Source organism: Canis lupus, chromosome 25 (assembly GCF_048164855.1).
Source record: "Canis lupus baileyi chromosome 25, mCanLup2.hap1, whole genome shotgun sequence".
Taxonomy (NCBI): domain Eukaryota; kingdom Metazoa; phylum Chordata; class Mammalia; order Carnivora; family Canidae; genus Canis; species Canis lupus.
The window spans coordinates 44,035,791-44,061,529 of NC_132862.1; the positions used below are offsets into that span (position 1 = coordinate 44,035,791).

General features: G+C 49.9%; 1 protein-coding gene across 1 annotated transcript in view; it reads left to right on the forward strand.

Moving 5' to 3' along the window:
• The window catches only part of WNT5B (Wnt family member 5B), a 109,004-nt gene extending 89,925 nt beyond the window's left edge, over positions 1-19,079 (forward strand). Inside the window, exons 2-5 of the mRNA XM_072799551.1 lie at positions 2,313-2,464; positions 3,654-3,901; positions 9,618-9,910; positions 15,384-19,079. Of these exons, the coding sequence (XP_072655652.1) occupies positions 2,313-2,464; positions 3,654-3,901; positions 9,618-9,910; positions 15,384-15,842 (1,152 nt within the window). The 3' untranslated portion in view covers positions 15,843-19,079. The remainder of the gene's footprint in view (positions 1-2,312; positions 2,465-3,653; positions 3,902-9,617; positions 9,911-15,383) is intronic.
• The last annotated feature ends 6,660 nt before the right edge of the window (positions 19,080-25,739 follow it).

Sequence of the window (25,739 nt, forward strand, 5' to 3'; positions counted from 1 at the left end):
GAAAAAGAAGTCACCACATGCGCTTTGGCCTTTTTTGTTTGTTTGTTTTTACATATATATTTTTTTTTAATGAGCTGAAAGTTTGGTGGAAATCGGGGCTTGGTGGGAAAGCTGGGCAGTGAGCCCCGTCGGTTGGTCTGTTGGTGTTCGGGAGGCACTGAGGGGCGGGATTAGCAGCTCCTGGCCTTAGCCGGCCTGTCACTGGGGGGTCAAAGCCACAGTGACTGTGAGTGGGCAGCGACTCCCATCCTTGGCTCAGAAACGGTGCCCCCCGTGCCGTGGCCTCGGTGGAACCTAGGAGTTGCAGAAGCAGAGATTTCACAGGAGCTTGATGAAAAGGTGTGACAGATGTGAGAGACACTGGCATAAGGGGAACATCTCTGGGGATCAGAGGTGGCACCCGTCGAGCCTGGCAGTGGGAACGTGTGAGGACGTGGGTGGGGCGGGCAGGAGTAGGGGGCCTGCCGGAGGCCCGGCCGCGGGAGGGAGGAGGCCCGCGGGGCTCGGGCTCGGGGACGGCCTGCTCCGACTCCTCGGCCCCTAGAAGGACTGGGAGGTGGAGTTGAGGATGTTTGCATAAGGAAACCCTTTGAAGCTCTTCTCTTGGCCTCCCTACTCTGGACCTGGTTACCTCCCCTCATAAAGCCATTAGCTTCTGGTGCCAGCCCTATCTCTGCTCCATCTCTCTTGGTTCCAGTCGGTGCATTCACAGACCTCCTGCCCCGAGGGACAGGGAGGATTTATGGGGGGGGGGGGGGAGAGTAAAGGGGGAGGGGGCGTCCTTTAGAGGAGGAGAGGTCTGTTGGGAAAGTAGGGTGTGGGGAGCTGTTAGTCGGGCCGGGCCAGAGGCCGGATCATTTCCGAGCTGGCTCTGCATGACAAAGGGGAAGGAGCAAGTTTCCTCTTTGATCTGCCCCCTGCCGGCCCCACACACCTGCCTGTTGGTACTCCTGTCCCAGCTGAAACCTCAAGAAGAAAAACCTAAGGGGGGTGGAGACCGGGCTGTGGCCCAGCTTCCCCGGGTCCTGTTCAGGCCACCTTCCTCGCTTGGTGGCCCCAGGACAAAAGTATCTCTTAGGCTGATGACCCACAGCACCTGCCGCCCCCTCCCGGAGAGCCTGGAGACCCAGGGCTGCGGGAGCCGCGTGGTGAGATGGGGGGGGGGGGGCCCGCTGGGTGCGCGTGCGCCAGTGTGTGTGTGTGTGTGTGTGTGTGTGTGTGTGTGTACAGTGTTAAGGGGTCCCGGGGAGAAGACTCACTGGAAATGTGGGGTCACGCCCTGGATGGAAGCTGAGGGGGAGACGAGGTGGGGGTGAGTGGGAGGGGGCGTGTTTTAATAGACTTGCTCTAAGATCCAGAAGCAAGGATTTTACATTTGTTTCCAAGGGCTGGAGGAAGGGTGCTCTTTCCTGGGATACAGGCACAGGCACGAGTTATAAAAAAGGCAGAGGCAAAGATGCGGGAAGCTCCTGAGCCAGGAGGGAAGGGTCCTTGCTTTTAGAAGATGCGTCCTCGGCCCAGACTTCTGAGATCAGGGCCGCAAAACCCAGAGCTGGTGGTGCCCTACTGTCGCCAGCGGTGCTCTTGGCTGCCCCTCGAGGGCCACAGTGTAGAGGAGGGGAGGAAGGCCACCTAGGAAGATGCCATGTCCCCCCCCCTCCCAGGCAGCTTTAGGGACACATGGTATTGCTCAGAGGAGTTGCCTTGAGAAAGTGCAGTCCTCGCCCTTCTGTCTGCTATATTCCTGGGAAACAAGGGCTGGAACACGGAAACTTTCTTGGAGTGAGAAGGGTACGGATAGGAGGGGAGACTCCTACTTGGCTGCAGGTAAATCTCACTCACCAGCTGTTCGTAGCCCATGAAGGAGAGCCTCTGGCTGGAGGGAGATGAACAGGAAAGAGTGGATGGTGCCCTGGTTTCTTCGGATGCTCTGGAGGAAGGGCAGGTGGACGCTGCAGCAACCAAAGCATCTTCCTTCATGCTATATGGAACAGGCTCTGGGCTTGAAAGGACTCGTTTTCATTCCTCTTTTCTTTTCCCAGCTTATTGTTTCCTTTGGAATGAGGTCCTGAGTAGGGTTCCCACTCGTGGGGGTAGGAGACGCAAAGGCTCCCCTGGTGAGAAGAGCAGCACTAGGAGATGGAGGATGGAAAGAGGCTGGATCTCTTTGCCGGCCCGAGCAGAACTTGACTAGACCCCCCATCCCCGCCCCCGCCCCCCACCCTGGAGCTCATCCTTGGTGCTCCCACCCCGCCCTCTCCTCTGGTCCTGCCTCATCAGCTTCATCTCCATGTTGATTCTCTTTTCTCCAGGGAGCCCCGCTTCAGAAGCCGTCCGCCCCTGGGGTCTTCCCAGGGCACTGGGGAGGGCCGAGGCTGAGGCCCACCATGCCCAGCCGGCTGCTGCTCGCCGCTGCACTGCTGTCCAGCTGGGCTCAGCTTCCGGCCGAAGCCAGCTCCTGGTGGTGAGTGAGGGGGGCTGAGGCCCTTCTCTACAACCTACGCCTCCTTTGGTAATTGAATGCAGAGAAAGGTCACCGTGTGTTGTGATCATCCCTTTATTCGTAGGAATCCTAAGAATCGCTTTTATCCCAGGAAAACTAGGACAGCCTTGTCTCTCACAAGCCCCCAGAGGTAGAGGTTCACTGAGGATAAAGGAGGAGGAGTTCGTTTGGTATTTTCCTCTGATCCTGTCTGCTTTCCCCTTTTCCTGGACCTTCCTCCATCCCCATGTGTTGTTAGAAATAGCTCTTGCGTTGCTATTGGATCAATAAGAATATTGATTTTTTCCCCCAATGTGGGCAAGGAGAGTAGAATTCCTGTTTTATAAGTCTGATGACCAGATGAGAAGTTGAGAGATCCACAGGACTGTGTGGGGCCTTCTGTTGTGTTCTTAAGACTATTGTCATTGCCAAGTCAACGTGCAAACGGCAGGCACTCCTCATCTATTTTGCAAGATCTGTGCCCCGCTCACGTTTGCACTCAGATGACATATCTATACAGTCTTCTCATCTAATTGCACACTTTACTATATCTGGTTGAAGCTGAGCCAAGGGAAAGCCGCTGAACAGAGAAGGGGTGGGTCAGGGGATTTAGACAGTGTTGTGATGTATGTAAATTGGCTTCTGTTTGCCAGGCATAGGGGCAGGTCTAGTTAAAGGAATTTATTGCTTTCCATCATACATCCTGCACTGGGGCTCAAGTGAATGAATCACGCCTACTCCTTGAATAAGTCATGTGCTGTCCTCTTTCCTGTTGAGATTTGGCTGTTTCCGTCCCCTGCCTGGAATGAATGTCCTATGCCCTCCCTATCGCCCTTCCCTGCCTGCCCCCCCACCCCCACCCCCGGCCTTTGGGACCCAGTTCGCACTCTGGCCATTGCCTTATAAAATCTTCTCTCCAGCTGCAAGAGCTCTTTCTCTGTCTGATCATTTGACATCTTTCATGTCATCTGCATTTGTCCCTCAGTTTCCCACACAACGCCCTTTGAAGGCAACGCCTCTGTTTTACTAAGTTTCCTTTTCATGCCCTTAGTACAGGGCCTTGCGCACAGAAAGAAAGCACTGGGTAAATGTGTTGAATGAATGACTTAGTGCTGACACAGCCTGTGCTCACTCCTTGGTCTTTTGTCCCCTTTCTGGATCTCCGCTGTAGGTCATTAGCTATGAGCCCTGTACAGAGACCCGAGATGTTTATCATCGGTGCCCAGCCCGTGTGCAGCCAGCTTCCTGGGCTCTCCCCTGGCCAGAGGAAGCTGTGCCAGTTGTACCAGGAGCACATGGCCTACATCGGGGAGGGAGCCAAGACGGGCATCAAGGAGTGCCAGTACCAGTTCCGTCAGAGGCGGTGGAACTGCAGCACCGTGGACAACACATCTGTCTTTGGGAGAGTCATGCAGATAGGTAAGAGGCCACCAACACATGGCTTGGCTAGAGGACCCAGGTTCACCTGCCTGGGTACAAGAACGCTCTCCTGAGCCTGGCACAGAGGGCCCTCGCGAGTGCTTAGGGGAGTTCTCCAAGGCTTGGAAGCGGTGTGCAAGGAGACAGGAAGACGAGTCTTAGATCATGTGTTGACCACCCAGCTCACGCTCCACCAGCTCTCTGCTCCCAGCTTCACCCTGTTGGGGGCAATCCGCGTGTGGCTCACTCTGGGAAAGAGGCAGAACAGTGGAGCTGAGTTAAAGTGGATTAGCAAACATGCTCGCTGCCACTGCCCCTTATCTCAGCCCAGGGGCCCCTTTGACGGTGCTGTGTGGAGAACCAAAAGTTGCAGCCCTGAATGTCTGTATGACGTTTGCCTCTTCCACTTGGACTCTGAGAGAGATAGAAACTTTGGACCAAATTGGTGATAGCTGTCATAACCTGGCCCTAGGTCCAGTCCTGGCTCTTTCATTCCAAAGGGATGTGTGTGAAAGTGGGGGAAGGGGACAGACCCAGAAGAAAGATGAGAGGCCAGCTCTTCCAGGATTCCTGTCCCTTCCCCTCACCCCACTCCCTTGGGACTCTCTGGCTGCCCTATTGCTTAAATGGAGGTGTGATCTGGGGTCTAATTGTTTTAGGTCCTTTTGAAATGCAATCCTCCCCTCCCTGGCAAGAAATTGAGAAATCCGGCCCTATTCTACGGGGGTCTGATCCCCAGGGCCATAGAAGGAAGGTGTTAGAGCCCTGTATTCTCCTGTGGCCCATTCTCCAAGAGTTTGCCTGCCAAGGATGGCGTTGGGGAGTTCACTGAGGCTGAAGAATGTCTTTAGCAGGAAGCAGGGTATGTGGAAGGTCCCTCCCTCCTGAGCTCTTTCCCCTGCCCATATTGATAAATGAGGACCAGAGGAAAGCACACTTTGAACCGCTGCTCTCTTTCTTCCTTCACTATTAACTCAAGGTCCAGACAAGGAGTGTTCGTATGTTCCTGCAACAGTCTTCCGGGGCAGCTTTCCTAAGAGATTGGGCTGGGTGAAGTGGGAATTGCTCATAGTTTATTGATTCTTCTCAAGTACACTTAGCATCTGGTAAAGTCTCAGCAGCACTGCCTGTGCTGGGTTCCGGGTGTGGGGAGGAGGATGACCCCAGGTGGAGAGAGAGGCATCCACTGATCACTTTTGGGGAACTTATGTTTCTCTGGGACCTAATGTGTGCCTGATATTGGCTAGATCCTTTTCTTCTTTTTTTTTTTTTTTTTTTTTGGCTAGATCCTTTTCGTGTGTAATTTTGTTTGAGTGAGGGCCAAAAAGTGAGCTTTACTTTAGGAAAGGAAGGAGTTACCAGAAATGGCAACTCCACTGGGTGCTGACTTGCTTGGGGGAATGAAAACAGACCCTCCTGTTCTCTCGGTACCCTATTCTGTTACAGTTGGAACCCTCTGCTTCCTTCTTTTCAGTTTCCTTTTGTAGCTCTCCTGCAGGCTTATGCTACCTGGGAAGGTACCCTCCACTCAAGCCCTTTGGGCGGGGAGTGGCTCCCCTGAGGCCTCTCCCTCTCCCGCAGCTGTTGTGTGTACCTAGGACTTCCAAGAAAGTCCTGCCCTCCCTGAAGCACTGCAAGAGTCTACCACCAGAGGGCAGCAGAGCAGCTTGGCGGGAGCCGCTGGCACTTCGCCCAGCCTTGGGCAGGGGAGCGTAGGGGCGCCTTCCTGGGAGCTGGCTGGATCTACTGTGGAACAGAGAGAGAGGGTGTGGTACGATCCTACTGCCTCCTTGTAGGAGGACGATGCCAGGTATCTCTAGGAGTCCCGTGGCTGCTGGTTTATTAGCCTTTATCCTTGAAATGGTTTGAGTTGCCTCTGAGTTGTTTCACGCATAGAGAAGCCCCCACCTTGCCTGTCCATTCTGAAGCCCTGCATTATGTCTCGCTGGCTGAGAGTAGCCCTAGTAGTATGTACCTCCCAGGCTCACAGGAGGACCCAGTTGCTTCTCATGAATGAGGAACTACCCACCCTCGGTGCCTAATGATGCCCCAATCAAAAGAGGCAGAGCAGGGACGCCTCGGTGGCTCATTGAGTGCCTGTCTTTGGCCCAGGCATGATCCCAGGGGGTCCTGGGATGGAGTCCCACGTTGGGATCCCTGCAGGGAGCCTGCTTCTCCCCCTGCCTGTGTCTCTGCCTCTCTCTTGTCTCTCATGAATAAATAAATAAAATCCTTAGGAGAAAAAAAAAAAGAAGCAGAGCAGTTGCAAGGATAGCTAATGCACTCGAGGACAGACTGGGATCTGAACCCTTCGTGACAGACCAGGACCGTCAGAGCACATAGTATCTGCAGTATTATGCTCAGATACAGGCACATTATTTTTAAAGGCAATTCTGAGAGGAGTGATTCAGTTCAGAAAAGCACGTTTGCTAAGGAACTGAGGAAGAAATCAGACATGTAGCCTGGAAAAGACAAAACATAAAAGGCATATCAGTTGTTTTCAAATGTGGAAGGGCTGTCAAATGGGAAGGGATCAGATAGTGTAGCTCCAGCAGACGGAAGTTACAGGGAGATATTTTTCAACTTACTATAAGGAAGAACGTTCTGGTGATTAAAGTCATTAAAAGACGATGGGCTGGGTTGCCTTGAAAACCCAGCCTGCTTCTCTGAGGAATGCTGTGAAAAGGAAGAGTCACAGTGGGTGGGATGTAGATGGGGCTGCTGATCAGGGCTCCTTCCTCTCAGGGATACCAGGGCAGGGGCTTGAGACTCCATTTCAGGAAGACTTCTCAGGCATGGCTCCCTCAAGGAGAGAGTTAGGCCCTCCTGCCTAAGAACCTGTTGGTCACCCTAGCATCCCAGTGGCTCATTCTCATAGTCTGACCACCCTCAACTAGATAGATCCCTGGTCTCTGGCAGCGATTCAGCACTGACTCAAATGTCCATCCTGATGGCAGAAGCTGACCATCAGGTTACCTCTTGAGAAAGACAGGACTTGCCCAGTCTTGTCTGGTTGCAAGCTTGACTGTGTCCTGCCTAGATAATCAAGAAGTAGGGCAAAGTGGGAGGTCATTCTAGACGTATTGAGGGTTGCAGACTCCTTCCGTCTCCACCTGCCAAGGCAGGATTATGGGATGTCTACTTCTGACCATAAGACTCAGGAGAGGACGAAGTAGAGAACAGAAGATTCTGCCTAATGTAATCACTGAGATCAAGATAGAATCTCAGCTTCCTGCTAAGAACCTCTCCCTGCTCCTCTACACCTGAGTCTTTTGGAATATTATGTATTATTTCTTATAACAGCTGTAGTGAAATAGAATTCGCGTGCCATACAATTCACCATTTTCAAGTGAATAGTTCCGTATATGAATTCACAGGATTGTGCAACCAGCACCACGGTCTAATTGCAGAACATTTTTGTGACCCTATGAAAAAAACCCCGCAGACCCATTGGTAATCATCCTCCATTCCCTCCCGCTTCTGAAACCCTAGGCAACCAATACTCTTTCTGTCTCTATGAATCTTCTTATTATGGACATTTCATATTAATGAGATCACACAACATGTGGCCTTTTGTATCTAGTTCAGTACAGATACAAAATGGTAGGGACACCTGCCTGGCTCAACTGGGTAGAGCGTGTGCTCTTGATCTCGGGGCTATGGGTTCCCGCCCCACATTGGGTACAGAGACTACTTAAAAATAAAACCTTAAAAAAAAGGCTACATGATTCACTTAGTATAATAATTCAAGTTTCATCCACATTGCAGCATATACCAGTACTTTATTACTTTGTATGGCTGAATAATATTCCACTGCGAGGATAATGCCACCTTTTGTTTACCCATTCATCCGCTGATGGACAATATGAGCTGTTGCCACTTCCTGCTATTATGAATAATGCTTCAGTCAACATTCATGTCTAAGTTTTTGAGTGAGCATGTTTTTATTTATCTTGGATATATCTTAAGAATGGAATCACTACGTCATATGTTAATTACATGTGTAACCTTTTGAGGAGTTGCCAGAATTTTTCAAAGCTGAAGATTCCCACAAACGGTACATGAGGGTTCCAGTCTTTTCATATCTTCGCCAACTTACTAGTTGCCTTTTATTTTAAGATTTTATTTATTTTAAAGATTTTATTTATTTGAGAGAGAGAATGAGAGGGGGTGTGGGCACAGGCAGGGGGTAGGGGCAGAGAGAGAGGGAGAAGCAGTCTCCCCACCAAGCAGGGAGCCCAACATGGGGCTCATCCCAGGACCCTGAGATTATGACCTGAGCCAAAGGCAGAAGCTTAACTGACCGAACCACCCAGATGCCCCTATTTTGTTTTATTTTTAAGATTTTTTCTTTTTTTTTTTTAATTTTTATTTATTTATGATAGGCACACAGTGAGAGAGAGAGAGGCAGAGACACAGGCAGAGGGAGAAGCAGGCTCCATGCACCGGGAGCCGGACGTGGGATTTGATCCTGGGTCTCCAGGATCGCGCCCTGGGCCAAAGGCAGGCGCCAAACCGCTGCGCCACCCAGGGATCCCAAGATTTTTTTTTTAAAGCAGTCGCTATACCCATCATGGAGCTTGAATTTACAACCCTGAGATCAGAGGAGTTGCATCCTCTGCCAACTGATCCAGCCAGGCGCCCTATTCATTGCCTTTTTGATTCTAGCTGTCCTCCTGAGTGTACAGTGGTATCTTATGGTGATTTTGATTTGCATTTCCCTGGTGACTGTGTATTATTTTTTTGGAACATTTTTATTTTTTAAAAATTTTAAAAGTATTTTATTTATTTACTCATGGGAGAGAGAGAGAGGCAGAGACACAGGCAGAGGGAGAAGCAGGCTCCATGCAGGGAGCCCGATGTGGGACTCAATCCTGGGTCTCCAGGATCACGCCCTGAGCCAAAGGCAGGCACCAAACCACTGCGCCACTCAGGGATCCCAGAAACATTTTTATTGAAGTGGAACATGGATCATATGAGTTTTTAAGTGGTTCACTACAGAAATAGAGAGGAACACGTTTCACATTTTCTCCTGGAAATGATCTGGACATTTGGAGAGACTATGCTGAGTGTCCTGCAGACCTGGTTCACTTGAGCTCTAAGTAGGGAGGCAGTGTGGACCCCATGGAAGATAGGGAAACAGTGTGGATTGTTCTGGACTTTGTAATTCTGCCTCACTTTCCTCCTGGTCTTTTCCACTCTCTAGCTAGATAATGGCAACAATGAAAAAGACAGACGTGTGGCCCATGGAGTGGTCAGAAATTGGCATCTGCGGGAGGGAGGTTTTTGCAAGGCTACAGAGCCCTACTGTTGGTCCTGCGATTTCTACTCTAGCTCATTCTGTTGGTCCCACAGGTCCCATAAACTCCTTAATGCCCAGTCTCCCCTCTGTTTAGGTCTGCGTCCTAAGAATCTACCCACCACATAGGCTTCCCTGGATACTAGCGTGGGCCGAGGCTGGAGGGATTCGTTCTACTCTGTGTTCAAGGGGTGGAGGAGGCACATTTCTGCTCAGTATCAAGAGAGGCTCCAAGCGTTAGGGCCATGGGAAGTGCCGGATGCTTCTCCTGATGATGCTTCCCTCCGGGGAATGGTGCTGGGAATGGTGCTGGCCCGGGAGGGCAGGAGGGAGCGGGGGCGTCCCCGGGGAGCTGGCCTCCCTCAGGCCCCTCGCCCCGCCCCGCCCCGCCTCGCCTCGCCTCGCCTTGCCTTGCAGGGAGCCGGGAGGCCGCCTTCACCTACGCGGTGAGCGCCGCGGGCGTGGTGCACGCCGTCAGCCGGGCCTGCCGCGAGGGTGAGCTGTCCACCTGCGGCTGCAGCCGAGCCGCGCGGCCGCGGGACCTTCCCCGGGACTGGCTGTGGGGCGGCTGCGGGGACAACGTGGAGTACGGCTACCGCTTTGCTAAGGAGTTCGTGGACGCCCGGGAGCGGGAGAAGAACTTCGCCAAGGGGTCGGAGGAGCAGGGCCGAGTGCTCATGAACCTGCAGAACAACGAGGCGGGGCGGAGGGTAAGTGGGGCCCCCCACCTCGGTGCGGGGGACGGGGCGCCCGGCCGCGCTGGCTCTTACCTCCCTGCAGGGCTGACCCGGATGCCCGCATCGCCCACCTGACCTGTTTCTCGAGGCTCCGTTCCCCGACAGGCACGCGCGAGGGCCGGTTGGCAGACCTTGCTTGTTTCCCCGCGGGACAGCTGTCTCTAGAAGACATCAGGTTCCGTGGCATCAGGAGTCCAGGCGCTCCACGTAGAGTTCTCGTCCCGACCTTTGTAACGAGAGCAGACAAGGTGGCTGGAAGTTAAGGCCATTGGACCTAGCCTAGGGTTTATGATTTGCAGAAGCAGAGCTGACTTTCAAGAGCGGCTCTCATGCTCATCCAAAAGCCCAATCCAAAAGCACGTGTAGATGCTAGGCAAACACACTTTTTTTTAATTTTTAAGATTTTATTTACTCATGAGAGACACACAGAGAGAAGGCAGAGACACAGGCAGAGGGAGGAGCAGGCCCCCTGTGGGGAGCCTGATGTGGGACTCCATCCCAGGACCCCGGGATCACGCCCTGAGCCAAAGGCAGACGCGCAGCCGCTAGGCCACCCAGGTGCCCCATGGCAAACAAACTTCTAAACGCAGAGTGCCATGCAGGAGCGGAGTGGAAAAGATAACCATCTTCTGAAGGTTGTCTGTATGACCAGTCTCAAGTGAGACGTGACTGTTTTTCAGCCTCAATTTCAGTAGAAACTAAAGTGTGGGTTTTGAGGTGAACATGGTTTACTGCCTGTGCAGAGCATACCTGGGCCACACTCTAGGTTTCCTTGATGGTATGCCGGAGAGCGTGTGCCTTCTCTGCCTGCACCCGGCTCGTGAAGACCTCCCCTGAGTGCACACTCTGTCTCCATTTCCCTTTGATGCACCTGAGGTGGTCTGCCTCTGCTGCAGGATACCAGGGGGCTTGCTCAGTCAGACACTCTGCCTTCTGCTGGCTCAGTGTTTTCCCATGTGGAGGGGAGTGTGAATGCGCATCAAGATGTCTCTCTCTCTCTCTCTCTCTCTCTCTTTTTTTAAAGATTTTATTTATTTATTCATGAGAGACACAGAGAAAGGCAGAGACATAGGCAGAGGGAGAAGCAGACTCCATGCAGGGAGCCCAACGTGGGACTCGATCCCAGGTCTCCAGGATCACACCCTGGGCTGAAGGCAGTGCTAAACCACTGAGCCACCCGGGCTGCCCTCTCTCTCTCTTTTTTTTTTAAAGATTTTATTAATTTATTTGAGAGTGCGAGCAAGCAAGAGAGCACAAGCAGGGGGAGGGGCAGAGGGAAAGGGAGAAGCAGACTCCCCGCTGAGCAGGGAGCCCAGTGTAGGACTCCATCCCACGACCCTGAGATCATGACCTAAGCCATAGGCAGACACTTTACCAACTGAGCCACCCAGGCGCCCCTCCAGGTCTCCCTTATAGAGAGATGTTAGGTCTGAGTGCTGGGTGGTAGGGGGTTGCTCCTGGCACAGGGCTAGGGGACCACAGACCTCTCAGGAAACTACTCAGACTTCTTTCTAGGAGTGTTGTCCACATTCAAGTCTGTGTCAAGCCAGCTGGCTCAGGGGCCCAGGCAAGATACTATAATGAGACCAAAGATGAAATAATTAAACAGTGAGACTAGCAGTTTCTTGACAAGAAATCAATCCAGAAATTTAATGTAGGTTCATTGGTGATTCAGTAACAAGATATGGATATAATTCTAGAAAAGTGCTTACTAATTTAAAAAATCGACTCATGTTTCACAGGCACACATATCAAATAAATGTAATTGAAATGTCTTATACAAATTGGGATCTGTGATGTTGGCTTGGTGGATGCTTGTGTAAACTTAGTGTCCTCAATAGCGTGATGTCAAGTCGAAATTAGAATTGGTCATTTGCCCAGTGTCTTCCTTTCAGAGCCCATGTCCAGAGGCTTGATCTGGGTGTGAGCAGTGGTGTTAATCTGTGGCAGGGTTAGGAGTTGAGGTTGTTGCTCTGGTACAGACCAGGGCACGGAGAGCAGCCGTGGCTTAGATGACCTTCCACTCTAAGGGCATCTGTGAGGCCACCTCTGTACCCCAGGACTTCTCTGTGTGTGGCAGTCTGCTTGCCAGTCTTTGGGTATCTAACCCAGGAGAGACTGATAAAAAAAAAAAAAAAAAAGAAAAAAGTTTAAGATATTCACTTTATGTCCCAAAAGTCCAAATTCTATTCATTTTTTAAGATTCCAGTTCAGATACCACCTACTTCTTACAACCTTTCCCATGCCCTACAACTAGTAGTCTCTCTGCGTCTGAACTACAATAGGGCCTTGGCTACCTTTTGGGCTCTGGCTTTTGGGCCCTCCTCCCCCTGGCCCGCATTCTGGGATCTACCCACAGCTCTTGTAACAACTCTCTGTGTTTTGCTTGGGGAGGCCGGTGCGAGTGGAACATGCAGAGCAAAGTTCCCGCTCTGCCACCAAGAAGAGGTCAAATTCATGGAAGGTCGTTTCCTGTGTCCGCTCTGTGCTGTCCTGGGGGCCTTGGTGGCAGATGCCGAGGTGACTAGGCTTTCATCCTGATCTGGGCTCCGTCTCAGTCACAGTCTTGACCTCACTTCTCCTGGCTCCTCGTTTTATTGCCCTTAATTGTTTGTTTGTTTGTCCTGACCCTTATCTGGCCCACCTTCCTTCCATCTGCCTTGTTTCTCACTCACACACCTTCCCTGCCTTCCTCAGTCCCTCGCCTCTCCCCCCAGCCTCCGCACCTCTTCCACAGCCTTTATCTGTCTGCTCCAAGTGGGGGATTCCTGTCCCTCTCTAATGTTTATCCCCTCTCCAAGGAACAGGCCTCCACCATCAATCACCATCTGAGGCCAAAGGTATGCACCTCCCACCGCCTCACACCTACACAAAAAATTCCTTAGGGAAGACTAAAACAGTGGCAGGGATTGCAGATTCCCTGGGTTGGTATTTTACAGCCAGTTAGAGATTTGATTTTCAAGTTATCTCTACACCCAACATGAGGCTCAAACTCACAACCCTGAGACCAGGAGTCACACACTCCAATGACTGAGCCAGCAGGGCGCCCCAACTAATTTTTTTTTTTTTTAATAGGATACCTAGGATCTGACATCTTGGCCACAGAGTAAATCTGAAGCATACTTTGCAGGAAACTTCTCTTGGCCTTTGAGAGTCTCTAGTAACCCCATTTTAGACACTGATGGCCAGAGCAGTGGGTGGATATTGCCTTGTCTGTCACTCAAGGGCTCAAGCATTTTCCAGATAAAAGCTGTCTAATCCTTGTGACATTCCTATCAGTTACTGAGCTCAGTCACACTTAGGGCTTTGTCAGGAGGCAGGATCCAGAACTAAGAAAATGTTTTAAAAATTAGCTTTTAGAGGCGCCTCAGTGGCTCAGCTGGTTGGGCATCTGCCTTTGGCTTGGGTCATGATCTTGGGGTCCTGGGATCAAGTCTTGCGTTGGGCTCTCCACTCAGCCAGGAGTTGGCTTCTCCCTGTCACTCTCCTTCTTTTGTTCTCTCTCCGTCAAATAAATAAATAAAATCTTTAAAAAGATTTTTTTAATCAGCTTTTATTGCTTTTTCAATTAGCAGGAAAGGCTAAAGATTTGGATTTCTTTTCTGCCTTCTCCTGTAAGAGGAGCTTATATATATTATCAATAATAAAATATTTAAAAATACAAGTATTACAGTGTCTTTCTTCACAAAGGAGGACCGGAATGAATGTCTACAGAGTGAAGATCAGTGACACTCTTCCTCTTGGATTTGTTTTACTAATGCTTCTGTTCTTACTCTGTGGAGTCTTCTTCATCTGTCTTTCCTCTAATCTCCCTAAGTGTTGGCTCCCAGGAGAGATGCTTATCCTGTCCCATTGGTCACTTAGTGGCAGGAGGTTTAGGCCCTAAATGTTTCCTTCTTCCAGTGGTACCGGATGCCTGACCTCCCTGGCTACACCAAGTACCTTTTCCAGAGGAATGTGAGACCCCAGCTCAGACTGGCGGGGGGCGGGGGGCGGGGGGGGGTTGTGCCAGAAGAGGGTAATTGCAGACTCCGTCTTTGAAGTGCCTGTTGGGATGGGGTGTTGGTTCCTTTATGCCCTGGGCCTGGAGCTGGTACCTTTAGCCATGGGGAGGAGCCTCCTTCCTTCTCAACAGTAAGCCGTTTTTAAGCCCCCAGATTGGAGTGCAAAAGCGCTCGTCATTCTTGACTCCCTTCTGGGTGGCCCCAAACAAATCATTGGGCCTCTCCAGAACTTCAGTTTCTCCACCACAAAATAATAGGAATAATTCCACACCAGAAAAAAAATCAGGAAGAGTTTTGACAATTGTAATATGAGCTGATGATGATGAAGCTATTTCTTGCACCTGCAGTGGTCTCAGTGCAGTGCTGAATAAAGACACAATCTGGGAACTCTTGAAAAGAAATCTGTGAGAAACCTTGAAAAATGAGTCCCGACCCAGTTAGTGACAATGGCTGTGGCATAAGAAAGTGTTCTGCAGCAGGCTTGCATTTTTATCCTGCCATCTGTATGCCTGGGCCCGCTGCCAAGGCCATTTGACACAATGCATCAGGATGCTTTCATCGAAAAGCGTTTTGGAAAGCAGCATTCTGATCTCCTTTTGCTTTTAAAATTTTGATTTGGGATAGCCCAAGTTCAAATCCACTCCACATTGTCGTGGTTCAGTGGCTTCAGGTGGATTTGTTTTTGGAAAAATCACCCCTGTTGGTGCCCTCCCCCCACACCTGCTCTTGCTTGACACAGGGCTCCACCCTCTTCCTCTGTACTCAGCCTCTGGGTGTCTGGGAGGGTGTCTGCGGGTTCTGGGGTGGAAGATAATGGTCTTGCTCTTGAAAGTGGTGTGGTTTGTGGCAAGGCCCCTGTGACTCCGTGGAGTTAATCACCAAATATTAACACAGAAAAAGGGACTGTTTAGTTCTTAGGCAATTTGGCAGAGTCAGGGAGAGCTTTTGGCAAACTGAGGGCCATGCCAGCAGGCTCTGTTGCAGGCTGGTAATATGACTGGATTTTTTTCGCCCGACTGTCCTCCATATCATGCAAAAACTGCACACGGTTTGTTGGTTGGTATTTGTTTGAGACTTTGGTCAAGGTAGAAATATCTTTTTTTTTTTTCCTGGTGGTAACGATGATACATTTATCATAACAACTTTCAAATAATAAGAAATGAACACAGTAGACAAAGCAAGTGCACAAAATGCCACCATCCTTGTAGCTGACCAGACATGGACTTTGCCTCCTCTGTGTTTTTCTAGGTGGTTCTCCTTTTATCTCCTTCCAATCAGGATAGCTGAGCTTCCTGGAAAGATCTTTGAAAAACTACTCCTCCCCCGCCCCCCACCCCAGCGTCAGTCCCCTTCCGTGTTTGGCCTCAGGTGCCCCTCACCACCCTCTTGACATCCTCCACCAGGGATGCTCCTTCTTATTGCCTTCTTTCTGCTCCCCTCAGGCTGTGTATAAGATGGCAGACGTAGCCTGCAAGTGCCACGGCGTCTCAGGGTCCTGCAGCCTCAAGACCTGCTGGCTCCAGCTGGCCGAGTTCCGCAAAGTAGGGGACCAGCTGAAGGAGAAGTATGACAGCGCAGCCGCCATGCGCATCACCCGCAAGGGCAAACTGGAGCTGGTCAACAGCCGCTTCAACCAGCCCACCCCTGAGGACCTGGTCTACGTGGACTCCAGCCCAGACTACTGTCTGCGCAATGAGACCACGGGCTCCCTGGGCACCCAGGGCCGCCTCTGCAACAAGACCTCGGAGGGCATGGATGGCTGCGAGCTCATGTGCTGTGGCCGTGGCTATGACCAGTTCAAGAGCGTCCAGGTGGAGCGCTGCCACTGCAAGTTCCACTGGTGCTGCTATGTCAAGTGCAAGAAGTGCACCGAGATCGTTGACCAGTATGTCTGTAAATAGCCTGCAAAGGCCCCCTCTTCTGGCCTCTTCTCCACTCTGCCTCACAAAGTTTATATTATATAAATCTATATAAATCTATTATATATTTGTATAAAGAAATGGATGGATGAAAAATAATTAAAAGAAGAAAATGGAAAGGAAAAGCTTATTTAAGAGATGCTGGAGATCTTTGAGGATTGAACTTTGCTGGTTCTCTACTCCCGGCAGATGGGGCAAGGGGCTTCTCCCCCTCCCTCTGCCGAGGACTCTCAGGATGTAGGGACTTGGGGATATTCACTGCCTACCCACTATGGCCTTAAGAAGACGAGTGGCGATTAGATGGAGAAGATGGTTTTGTCTGGATGTCTGGAGTCTTTGTTGGCTGGATGGCTGCCCTGTGACCCCCATCATGAGGCCAGGAGGCCCTGTGCAAGGTGGCAGGAAGTCGGCTTACACCATCATGTCTTCAGGGTCTTGTCCAAAATACTGCTTGGTTCCGTAAAAGGGTCCAGTGATTTCTTACCCTTTCACTCGGGTGCATCCCGGCAGAACCCAGAGTTACAGGAATGAGAAGAGGCCCGATGTCATCTCTGACAGGTGACCACAAAGGGACCCTCACCTCCCCAGACCCCCAGGCCTGTCTGTCCAGCGAGAATTATTTTCCCTCCACAGCTCACTGGCTCCTGCCACCAGCTTCCTGCGCTGAAGAGCACAGGGGTCAATTAGCCTGACATGTTAGGAGAGAACACGAACTGAATATTTGTGCCCGAGCTGCAGAGAGCCAGGAGCGTAACTGGTCCGAGTGCTGCACTGTGCTCCCACAAGGAGAGGAAACGGGATGCTGCTGTTCTCACTTCCTTCACCGTGGAGACCCCCCGAATGACAGGATGCGTGGCCTGGTCAGGCTTGGCTGGCCTGGCTCGCTCTTGTCATCTCTGCCCCAGATGTACAGTTTCTCTCTCTGACATTAAACCCCCTTCACTGGACCTCTCCCCTTCCTCTTTGGACACACGAGTATCTTTCATGAGTCTCCTTTTATTTTTGATCTGATCCTCAGAACCCTGCTACCCAGTGTGCGTGTGGAAGAGGGTAAGGAAATGGAAACTTTTTAGAGCTCTAGTCTGGTGGTTGGAGACAGAGACAGAGGACTATGAGGATAAGGTAATGCACTGAAGCACTCGCCCCCAGGGCCAACGCCAAGTTGAATACTCATAAATGCTAGCTATTAGTATTATGAACAAAAGAATTCAGAGATTAAGGTTTAAACCTCATGTTTCCCTTCCCTTCTTCCATCTTACAACTCACCCGGTCACCCCCTGGTCTGTTCACTGGGTCCTTGGGAAGGCACAGGTGATGGGGACACTCTGCTGGCTTCTCTATGTTGCCATCTCCAGTCTCGGACTCCAGGATCTGGAGCCAGGAGAGACGGGAGGGCAGAGCTCAGGGATGACCCAAAAGGGAGATGTTATATCCTAGAAAGGGAGGAAGTAGTTCCTGGGACACCTTGATCCAGGTGCATTAGAGTGGCCAGCCTGCAGGGGACCCAGTAAGTCACCCCACAGAGAGACACCAGTTTTATTCTAGAAAAGTCTACTTCTGGGGAAATGGTAGAATTAAGGAGTCAGCTTGGGTTATAATGAGCAAATTATATTTCAAAACAGTCTAAAAGGGATTCTGTCTGGATTGGAATCATGCCATGTATACCACTTGTCTCTTTAGGGCCTAAAGAAGAGCCTTCTGATTTGTCATCAAAGGACATCAGACCTAGGGTTATTTCACCCTATTCCTCACGCTATTACTCAGATTCCTTTGGTTGGCATTTTCAAGATGAATAGTCCACAAGAGAAAGTGATTGAAGCCTACTGGCCTACAAAAGATGCAAACCATGTCCTTGGCTTCATTAGTTGGCATTTAGCCAAACTAACTTGGTCACACAGATCGACGATAATAAGGGTTTTGAACACTGGCTGGCACTATTGCTCTTCCCTACATCACCCTTGTAACTCCTGGAGGATTACCTTATGTCAGGTGCTCAAAGTTCATCTTGAGCTTTTCGGCCTGAAAAGCCAAAATCCAGTTCATCTTTAGCAACTTCAGGAAATTAGCTGTGAAGGACTGGTCCATAGAAAGCAACTTTCATGTTCATGAAAGGAGGTGCATCATCCCCATTATGTTGAGGTCTTCCTGCAGAGTCATGGCAAGGGGACTGAGGAAACCTTAAATGTTTTCTTTCTGACCTAAGGAGGAAGTCACATGTTTGAATACCAGTGTAATTGTTGCAGCCACTGACAACCAAGGTTAGGAAAGATTGAATCTTCAAAATAGATTGGGGTGTAGTTATAGTTACAGACATGTTAAGTCCTGGTGGACTGGCTGTTGTCTACGATGTAACCAGGAATGCTGTAGGAATGAGGCTGGAAAATATGAAGACCAACCTAAGAAAATGAACCTCTGCTTGGAAACCACATGTTAGAGCAGGGACAGAATGTGCAGTCAGATCTCTTGCTCCTGGGTTTCCAGAGAAGGGCCTCCAAATCTTGAGCAAGTCCCAAATGTCAGTGTGCAGTAAAAAATGCACAGTCCTAGGCCTCCTGCATCAGAGATTTTTATTCAGTTGGTCTGGGGGGAGCGGGACAACTGTCTGAATCTTTAACAAGGCCTCGAGGGGACCCTGTGCTGGTGGTCGTCCCGAGACTGCACTGGACCTAGCGTCAGGATGAGCTAGCCCATGATCCACAGGGCGACCCTGTGCAGGATTTTCCAGTACCTGAAATTTATTATGATTAACACATGGTCAAACTGAAGGATCATTGCACTGGATGTAATGCCTGGACCAAGAAATCCTAGCCATCCAGGGGATCCTTTCTATCGAGAGGGAAGAGAACATTCTGGCACAGAGCAGAACGTGTTTGCCCTGGGTGTTCTACCTCCCTCCTCTACCTGGGACAGATCTATTACAAATGTGGTAACGTAATACTCGCTTGGCTCTTTGTTTGCATATATTCATCTTGCCTTCAAGACAAAATCAGGAGAAAGGTATGTCTGACTGCCTCCATTTAAAAGTAGACAGGAGGGTAGGAAGGCAGTCACAGCTAGGATTTAGGTGAGACCAGGCTCCTGTTCATAAAGGCATCCTGATGAGTCTTTCAAGAACTTGGGTTCAAAACCCTAATTTGGAGAACTTCCTTACTGGTCGTCTGCTCTCTGTCCTTTGAGGTGGGAAACAAAACTTATTAAACTGTGTTTATTCCGCCCGGCTTGCTGCCTCACTCTGGCTTTGTCATCCACGGGAGTTCTAGGGGCTAGCAAGACATCTATGGTTGAGATGGCTCTGCGACATACAGCTCTCCCAGCTGCAGTAGTTTATCAGAGAAGACACCTACGTCTTGGGCAGAGAGCCACACGGTCCCAAGAAGGTGGAGGAAAGTAGTCATTTCCATCTTAAAACAGGCTCTGACGCATGGCCAGATCCCACTGGCACTGGTCACTTGTGTCTCAGGAGAACTTCAGGGTGTGCCTGCGTGTCTGTGGGTGGGTGTGGGGGGTGTGCACACATGCCAGGCACACCCATGCACGTAAGAATGGGTGTTTTTCATTAAGTTTGGAGGGGCGATGGGGAGGCACTTAAGGTAAGGAAGCTATAAAAAAAAAAAAAAAAAAAAGTAAAAATCACTGTCACCACTCTGGTTGAGCTGCTGCAGAATGCGGATTGTTCTGTCTTTACTGGAAGTCCTTGCTGATGATTGACTAGTGATGACAAGCTTCCTATCTCTGGAAGGAATGTTGAGAAGGGCTCACTGCTCTTGCTTGCTAAATATTCCTGTTAGTCCTTTATTATTCAAGAATCCCTGCCCTGTATTTATACCAAAACAATAAGTAAAGGAAGCTTTAATCCCTGGTTTTATGTAAGATCTGTGGGTAGTTTGCCCCTAAGTAGGAAGCTTCCCCATAGATTTGAGTGTCAGACATTAGGCAACCCAAAGACTGAGCTCTCACACAGCTAATTTTCTAGATTGTTTGAGAGTTTGGGCATTCGTCCTGTAGATTATCTACATTCTTTGCTTTTCCCTCCTGCTGTCTGCCTTTTGGTCTTCAATCTGTTCATTTGCAGCTCTACCAGAGGCTGCACCAAATCTGTTCACTCGGGCCTCCTAAGTAGTTTTTGATAAATAACTGAGTGGGAAAAGGAGTGGCTAAAATTAGATTTTAAAACTATCTGTGAATTTAACGTGTCACTTGTGTGGATTACCTACCGCTCCCCCTGATAACTGAGAATAGACAGAAGCTGTCCGCAGCCACAGCAGGTAGGAAACCACAGTATCTGTCAGGACAGAGTTTTGCCTAGGTGTGGGGCCTGTCAGTAACGCATCCCCTGTCAGGGACCCAAGATGCAGAAGAAAAGACACTATAGGAAGGGTGAACTTTTTTTCTTAAAGATTTATTTATTTATCTTCTACCTTAGAGAGAGAGAGCGAGTGCGCACAAGTGGGAGGAAGGGCAGAGAGAGAGAGAGCACACGCACGCGAGGAAGCAGACTCCCCACTGAGCAGGGAGCCCCAAGACCCTGAGATCACAACCCAGAGCAGAAACCCAGCCAACTGACCCACCCAGAGGCCCCAGGGTAAACCTTTTTAACCCAGTTTTATCATAAAGCCCAAAGGAATGGGTATTGTTTTAAGTGGCCCTGGCCCTCCAGGACATGTTCTCAGACCTGGGGCTTGTGCTCTATGTGTTGGGTCAACCAGCCCTTCTGCTGGCATTCGATTTGAAGTTTATGTCCTCCTCTCACATACTTACATCATTTCCAGAGATTGTTTTAGTAGAAAATAAGTTTCCTAAAGGATTTTTTTAAAATCTCTTTTGTGGGGATCAGTCGGTGAAGCATCTGCCTTTGTCTCAGGTCATGATCCCAGGGTCCTGAGATGAGCCCCTCATCAGGCTCTCTGCTCAGTGGGAAGTCTGCTTCTCCCTCTCCCTCTGCTGCTCCCCCTGCTTGTGCTTTCTCTTTAATAAGTAAATAAAATTTTTTTTTAAAAGAAAATCTCCTTTGTTTCCAGCTGTGTCTCCTAGAACTTTAAAAAGTACCTAGCACAGAGAAAGTGTTTAACAAATACTTGCTGCATAGATCAGTGAAAGATGATTTTTACTGAACAGATGAGGAAACTGAGGAGGAGATTAATTGCCTGGGCCACTGTGTAGTTTCTTCTCTCAAAGTTGGAAGCCACAGAAATCAGCTTGAATCCGCTTAAAGGGAAGGACCTTGTAGAAGGGTTCAAGAGAGATTCCAGTGTCTCTGGGAGCTGAAAGCAGACACCTCTGGCTTGCTCTCCCTCCTCCTCCCTCTTCTTGGTGGGTCCTCTTCCCTTGTGCCTCAGCAGATCAACTTCCTCTGCTCCTCATGGTGGGAAACGTGGCAGCCAAAAGCATCTGAGTTAACAGGCTCCAGCTGCAGCCATGGTTAATGACTCCCGAATCTCATTTGGCATAGGCTCCTGGGCCGGGGCCCTCTCAACCATCCTGTGACCTCACAGTGGTTCAAGTCAGTGAAGTGGAAGGATTTAAGCATTCATTGAAGCAAGAGAAGTTACTCTGTCCTCATTGATTTCTCTGTTGATGGTTAGATCAGACAATATGTAATCGAGCTTGTTGCTGTGCATGGAAATACCCAAGTGTTTACCCTGGAAATGTTCATGAAGAGTCTTTTATCTGTAGAAATGCAGAATTATTGGGCAAGTCCTAAAACTCTTCTCAAAGAGGTAAACACATGAGCCCAGCGGTGTGAAGACTTCTGGGAGGAGCTGGATAGCTCCTTGATGTGTCTGATGGAGTTGAGGGAGTGAAGTTGTTTTTTTTGTTGTTGTTTTTTAAAGATTTTATTTATTTATTCATAGAGATGCAGAGAGAGAGAGAGAGAGGCAGAGACACAGGCAGAGGGAGAAGCAGGCTCCTTGCAGACAGCCTGACGTGGGACTCGATCCAGGGTCTCCAGGATCACGCCCTGGGCTGCAGGCGGTGCTAAACCGCTGTGCCACCAGGGCTGCCCGAGGGAGTGAAGTTGTGAAGAAGTGGCTGATTAGGCCAAGTGACAAGTCCTGGCTGACATTTCATCCCACGGATGGAGCAATATTTATACTGTTCTTTTATACTGTCATTCCGGTAATGATTTAGAGATATCTTCCCCCCCCCCTTTTTTTTTTAAAAAGGATTTTATTTATTTATTCATGAGAGACACAGGGAGAGAGGCAGAGACACAGGCAGAGGGAGAAGTAGGCTCCATGCAGGGAGCCCGATGTGGGACTCGATCCCAGGACCCTGGGATCATGCTCTGAGCTGAAGGCAGACGCTCAACCGCTGAGCCACCCAGGTGTCCGCATACCTTCCTTTTGACGGTGCCTGTCTACAGCGTCAGTCGCTTCCTTCATACTTTCCCAGGTCTCTGAGGTCCCGAGGACACACCAAAAAGAAATACCCAAGGATTTACAATCCTTTTTTTTTTTTTTTTAAGGATTTTATTTATTTATTCATGAGAGACACAGACAGAGAGGCAGAGGGAGAAGCAGGCTCCATGCAGGGAGCCCGACCTGGGACTCGATCCCAGGACTCCAGGATCACGCCCCAGGCTGAAGGCAGCGCTAAACCGCTGAGCCACCCGGGCTGCCCGGATTTACAGGATTTCTCAGTAAACCTTCCACAGCTCTGGAGCGACACAGCAAACACTTGAAACTTCACACATGCCCTAGGGCTAGCCTACGTGGGTCCTTCTTGCGCTGAGAGCACGAGCCACCCAGCCTTCAGATCTTAAGCTGTGACAGGGAGGACACATTTGTCAGGTAGGAACCAATTCCTCGCACCCTTGCAAGGTGCCGTGTTCCCTCTTCACCTTGTGTTCTCACCGACAGCTCCAAGGGCTGGTCCGCCTGCACCTGCAGCCCGTGGTCAGGCTGCTGCGGCACAGGGCTGGGCTGCACGTCGGGCTGGCCACACGGTGTCGCCGTTCCATCAGTCCTCGGCCAGACATCTCGGTAGCTCCCACCTTGGTTTCACGCTTGGGCAGTGGCATCCTCGGGCAGATGGCAGAAACAATCTGAACAGCAGCAAAGCTGAATTTCAGATTTTTCATTTGGACAGATTTGGGAAGAGTTGGGTGTTAATTTACTTATTTTTTTTTAAAGATTGAGTGTGGAAGGTAGTGCAGTCAAGGAAACCAATGAGATTAAAAAAACCAAGCTACCATGATGGGGTGGAGGGGTGGTGGAGACCAAAGGAAACCACAAGCACAGTGCCTAGTCCAGCCGGGTGGGCCCCGGAACACAAGGATGACAGTGGAGTGAGGGCTGGGGAAGTGGCTGCAGCCCTGGCATGCATTTAGCTGGGGCTTATCCCCTGCTCCTGGCTGGTTTCTCTGCAGCCAAATGCTTTGCATGTTTGAAGGTTATCATTATAGAGGTGGGGAATAATTATAGCTGCCAATTATCGGGTGCTTATTGTGTACCAGCTGCTTTAACATACATTGTACATCATTGTCTCCAGAGCTCAGTAAGCTAGGCATTATTACCCACACATGACAGATGGGAAAACAAAGACTCAGAGAGGTTAAGTAACATCATTTGACTCACACAGCTAATAATTGATGCTGACACCAGAGCTCTTTCTGGTTCCTCAGTGGAATTCTAGGTAATTACAGTATCTAGTCACCTGAAATAAGAGGTGCCCATTTCCTTCTAAGTCTCAAGGCATGTACAGTAATCTTCCCCATCTGGCCACCATGAATTCTGAATGAGAAGAGTAAGGAAATTTCTTTTGATGGGGCACATGGCAGAGGGAACGTAGTGATCTCGAATCTAAAGTAAAAGGACAGGGGTGCCTGGCTGGCTTAGCTGGTGGGGCACACAACTCCCCATCTAGGGGTTGTGAGTTAGCCCCACATTGGGTGTAGAGATTAGTTAAACAACAACAACAACAACAACAACAACACAACAAAAACAAAAACAGGGACACCTGGGTTGCTCAGTGGTTGAGCACCTGCCTTCAGGTCAGGGCATGATCCTAGAGTCCTGGGATCGAGTCCCACATTGGGCTCCCTGAATGGAGCCTGCCTGTCTCTCTGCCTGTGTCTCTGCCTCTCTCTGTCTCTCTGTCTCTCATGAATAAATAAATAAAATCTTAAAAAAAAAAAAAAAAAAGCAAAAGGACAAGGCATACAGGGCTAATGACAGAACACCAGGCACAAAATGACCAGTGTATATTGACATACATGTTGAAGCAAAGAGAGAACTGTCTATTTTTTCTTTGAAGATTTTATTTATTTGAGAGAGAGAGAGAGAGCATGAGCAGGAGGGAGAAAGAGAAGCAGACACTCCACTCCCTCCATGAGCAGGGAGCCGAAGGTAGATGCTTACCCAACTGAGCCACCCAGGCGCCTGAGAGAAGGTGTATAGCTGGCCTTGGGGAGTTACATGCCCAGGACAATGCAACCAGCTAGGCAGTTCACAGTTAGTATGAATTATAGTGCTCCCTCCTGGTGCATCATTATACATAAGAGTTGGCTTTTTTTTTTTAAGATTTTATTTATTTATTCATGAGAGACAGAGAAAGAAAGAGAGAGAGAGAAAGAGACACAGGCAGAGGGAGAAGCAGGCTCCCTGCAGGGAGCCTGATGCAGGAATCAAACCCGGGACTCCAGAAATATGCCCTGGGCTAAAGGCAGGCGCTAAACGGCTGAGCCACCCAGGCATCCTTTTTTTTTTTTTTTTTTAAGATTTTTAAAGATTTGGCTTTTTTTTTTTTTTTTTTTTTTTAAGTAAGCTCCACACCTAACATGAGGCTTGAACTCACAACTCAGATCAAAAGTGGCATGCTCTACCAACTGAGCCAGCCAGGCACCCTGGCTTTTTTTTTTTTTCTCTCTCTCTGAAAATCTTAATTTGTTCTGGCAATGTGACTAATATAGCATTAAGACTTAAGCCCTCAGGGTGACCTGGGCGACTCAGTGGTTGAGCATCTGCGTTGGGCTCAGGGCGTGATCCCAGGGTGCTGGAGTAGAGACTGCATCGGACTTCTCCCTCTGCCTATGACTCTGCCTCTCCCTCTCTGTGTCTCTCTTGAATAAATCAATAAAATCTTAAAAAAGGGACTTAAGACCTCAGGCTAGGCAAGACGTCCTGGCCCTTGGAAAAAGCACCAGGCTGGCAGATGCAGTAAGATGGACTCCACATGGGAAAGGAATGAGCTGCACAGAGGAACGACAGGGAGGTTTCAGGTGTCGGGACCCAAGCATTAAGAGGGCGAGAATGAACTGTCCCAGCCTTACTGTGGCATTTAAAAAGAATTATTAGGAGGAGGAGTGAGGGGAAGGACTCAAGTTGCTCATGGCCTGCCCCTGCCCGGACCTACAGGACAGGATAGGATGTACGGAGCAGAGGAAACAACAGGATTGGGCTAGTGCGAGAGCAAGAGTAAGAAGGGGAGTCACACAGGTCCCTGGGTTGATGAGTCAAACCCTGGGCTTGGCCATCATCCTCTGGGGCCAGAGCAGCATGTCTTCCTTCTGAGAAGATGGCCTGAGCTCGTGGGACTGGGAGCATCAGCTTTCCAGCCTTCCCCATCAACCTTCATTACTGGGATTCCCTTGTGTCTCAAAAATCTTGGAGCAGTGAGGTCTCGCTCCAGGAATTTCCTTTCCAGTCAGTAAGCAGCCAAGTCTCCTGGCAGAAATGTCCTTCCCATACGAGGAGGGTAGAAATCTGGCCAGGCCTCAGGAAGGGGCCCCGGAGCCTTGCGGCAGAGAATTGTCACTCTCTACTGTGCTGCTTCCCCCACTTCACATAAAGAGAAATGCTCTTCCAGTTGCCTCTCTCAGGTATTAGGAGTCTGACCTTTGGGTAATAGCGCTCTTCCTAATTCACAAGTGCTCTGAAA